This window comes from Halichoerus grypus, chromosome 2 (assembly GCF_964656455.1).
Source record: "Halichoerus grypus chromosome 2, mHalGry1.hap1.1, whole genome shotgun sequence".
In the NCBI taxonomy this organism is placed as follows: domain Eukaryota; kingdom Metazoa; phylum Chordata; class Mammalia; order Carnivora; family Phocidae; genus Halichoerus; species Halichoerus grypus.
Genome location: NC_135713.1, coordinates 26,054,721 through 26,058,337, shown reverse-complemented (window position 1 = coordinate 26,058,337; position 3,617 = coordinate 26,054,721). Strand labels below are relative to the sequence as shown.

Below are 3,617 nucleotides of genomic sequence, written 5' to 3'. Positions count from 1 at the left end.
GTTTTTCTGCTGGTCTTGACTGGGATCACATGATTGCCTTTTTATGATGACTTGATTGGGGCTCGAGGCCCAAGATCTCCTCCCTAATACTTCTGGCAATTGATGTTAGCAATAAGCTAGGGCACCTTGGTCCTCCTTCAAGTGGCCTCTCATCCTCCATTTGGTGAGATTGGACTTCTTTAATGTATGGTAGTCTCAGTGTTCCAAGAGAGAGAAATATGAAAACTGTAAGGCCTCTGAAGGCCTTGTCTTTGAAGTCACATGGTATTACTTCTACTGCATTCTGCTGGTCAAAGCAAGTCACAGGTCCAGCCTAGATTCAAGCAGAAGGGAAATAGATTCCATCTCTTGATGGGAAGAGGGCCAAAGTCACACTACAAAAGGGCATATGAGATGGGAGGAATTGTGGTCATTTCTGCAAACATTCTACCACAGGGGACAAGGAAGTATAATGCTGATGAAGTAGAGGAGGTGATTTGTGCAGAAGGTTAGTGAGTGGTAGGGTGAGCTACTGACATGAGGCCATGTGTCCTGGAACAAACTCAAGCTATGAACAGCAGCCAAAGAAAAGAGTGTGAAGCATTTGGCAGGCAGACTTTCTGTGATGACTAGCTCTGGGGACTACTCGTTTTGACTTGGCCAGTGGACAGAACTTGGCTTTTTCCCCTAGAGTTTTATCCCTTTTGTAAGCAAAGGCTGAAGTCAACAGGCTATAGTTCAGTTTGGATACATAATCAGCCTGGGACAAAAAAATTTTTTTCCCATGCTAAGCACCTCATGGACTTAAAAAATTCAAATATGAAATGAAGCTGTCTGCAAAACACCTATTATGCAAACATTTTGGCTGCTAAAATAGTGTTGTAAGTAATAAAAAAATGAAGACTATAGGGTTTTTCAGAATTTTTGGTGCTTATAACCTAATGGATTAGTAGCGTTAGTTCAGTAAACTAGCTTTAAAGAGGATATGTGGATATTTCTTGATAACGCCGATGCCATATCATCCAGTACTGCACCAGTTGGATATCTCAGGTGAGATGTGCATGTCAGGCATTCACTTCTGGAACATGAGCCGTGAGTAGACATGTGACTGTGCCTATGAGATCGAGTGTGTGCTGAATCAGCTATAGCCAAGAGAGATTAATCACATGCCTGCATTCCAATACTCACTGTGTATCCAGTCCTGTCTTACAGAATGCCAGCTTTTCAAGTTTCACCATTTGGGATCTCTGAGCTCTAAATATACAACCTTACTCTAACATGGTAGTAAGGAACAACCTAATGTGACTAAAACATGGCAGTGATTACTAAGAGAGATCTATAAAAGCTACCTTATTGTTCTATATGTATTTCATTCCTTTAATTAAAATATTCAGAGAGTGTTGGCAATAGAGAAGGCACTCTCATGGAAGATAATCAAAGATAGTGTGTGAGGCTGATCTTACACATGTATAAAATAGCAAAGTGATCTGAAGGATTTTAAGAAAGGAATGAACCCAGAAGAATATCCTTTCTGGACCATTTCTCATATCTGAAATTTTACCACTAGAGCAATTCTTTCTCCCTCTCCTCCTTTTCTTTCTAACAGTTTCATGTAGACTTTCTCTGTTAAAGGGCAAATACTCCTGGTATGTTGCTATATAAGGCTTCATGAGATAGTGGACATCATATAAACCTTGATTTCTGACTCTGTCCTTACTAATGGAAAAGTTACTAAACTTCTGTTAGACTCATTGGGTTTTGTGGGGATTCAACTTTATTATATATATGTTTATACATACATATATACATACACATGCATATACATATACATACATATATACACATATATATAACAGAAATTAATGGCCGTACCTATGTATATATAAACCCTCATCTATCTATCCTAAAAAATAATGGATGTTCAATAAACAGTAATTTCCTGCCTTTCTTAAACTAGCAAACTAGCAAAATACCTAGGTAGTATTTTCTTTCACTGCTCTTTCTTGACATTAAGGCAGAGGTTTGTAACTTGGGGTCTATGGGGAGAAAAGGGGGTTCTGTGAACTTGAATGAGGAACAATTATGTCTTTATTTTCACTAACCTTTAACTGAAATTTTACGTTTCCTTCAATTAAAAATGTAAGCTACAAACCACAGCAATAATGGCAATACCAATATGAGACTTTGTCAACAATAGGAATAACAATATTTTCATGTCACATTATAAAATTTACAGAAAGTTTGAAACATGATTTATATTCATGATTACTTTGAATTGATAGTTATTAAACTGCTACTAGATCTTGTTATTGAATGTATCAATAAAGATGCACACATAGATTCGGCAGCAGCCACTGAACAGACCGGACTTAACTTGCACACGCACCTCGCTCCGCTTCCTCTGCAACCATGTCTGACAAACCTGATATGGCCGAGATTGAGAAATTCGATAAGTCAAAATTGAAGAAGTCAGAAACGCAAGAGAAGAATCCACTGCCTTCAAAAGAAACGATTGAACAGGAGAAGCAAGCAGGTGAATCGTAATGAGGCGCGCGGCGCCAATATGCACTGTACATTCCACAAGCATTGCCTTCTTATTTTCCTTCTTTTAGCTGTTTAACTTTGTAAGATGCAAAGTGGTTGGATCAAGTTTAAATGACTATGCTGCCCCTTTTCACATCAAAGAATCGAGAACTACTGACAACGAAGGCGCCTACCTCTCCCATCTGCCTGTCTGGCTGGCAGGGAAGGAAAAGAACTTGCATGTTGGTGAAGGAAGAAGCTGGGTGGGACGACAGTGAAATCGAGAGTAAAAACCAAGCTGGTCCGGGGTGTCCTGCAGGCTGTAAAATGCAGTTTAATCAGAGTGCCATTTTTTTTTGTTCAAATGATTTTAATTATTGGAATGCACAATTTTTTTAATATGCAATAAAAAGTTTCTAAAACCTGGAAAAAAAAAAGATGCACACATATTACTATTTCACAAATTTAGTGATTTGATTAGTGTATTTCATTATAATTGGTTTTATTTTTAACTTTATGCATTTTATTTTATGGATTTAGAAACATTATTCTAAGAAGAGATCCATGTGCAGTAAAAAAAAAAAGTTAAAACATTTATTTGTACTTATTCAATAGTGATGTTTGTTGTATCAACTTCTTTTGTAAGGTTTAGTCATGTGATCACTTACACTTAGGGTTTTTAATCATTAGGCTCTGGACATGACTGTTTTTTAGTAATTTACCATTTTATTCAAAAAAGTTCACCACAGTGATTAAGTTTATTATTGAACAGCTAAAATTTTTGTGTATAGATGACATTAAACTATAGCATATCTATACAATAGAATACAAACTAGTATAAAAAGGAATGAAGAATAGTTACATATACTACTATGGAATAACTTTCAGGATATACTGTTAATTTAAAAAAGAAAAAGAAAGGGCACCTGGGTGGCTCAGTCATTAAGCGTCTGCCTTTGGCTCAGGTCATGGTCCCAGGGTCCTGGGATTGAGCCCCGCATCGGGCTCCCTGCTCCGTGGGAAGCCTGCTTCTCCCTCTCCCACTCCCCCGCTTGTGTTCCCTCTCTTACTGTGTCTCTCTCTGTCAAATAAATAAATAAAATCTTAAAAAAAAA

The 3,617-nt window shown here is 37.5% G+C and overlaps 1 protein-coding gene across 1 annotated transcript; it reads left to right on the top strand.

Moving 5' to 3' along the window:
* Window positions 1-2,201: 2,201 nt before the first annotated feature.
* Window positions 2,202-2,939, top strand: LOC118518639 (thymosin beta-4-like). The gene has a single exon (XM_036065579.2). The coding sequence runs from the start codon at window positions 2,389-2,391 to the stop codon at window positions 2,521-2,523; it is 135 nt and encodes a 44-aa protein (XP_035921472.1). The 5' UTR covers window positions 2,202-2,388; the 3' UTR covers window positions 2,524-2,939.
* The last annotated feature ends 678 nt before the right edge of the window (window positions 2,940-3,617 follow it).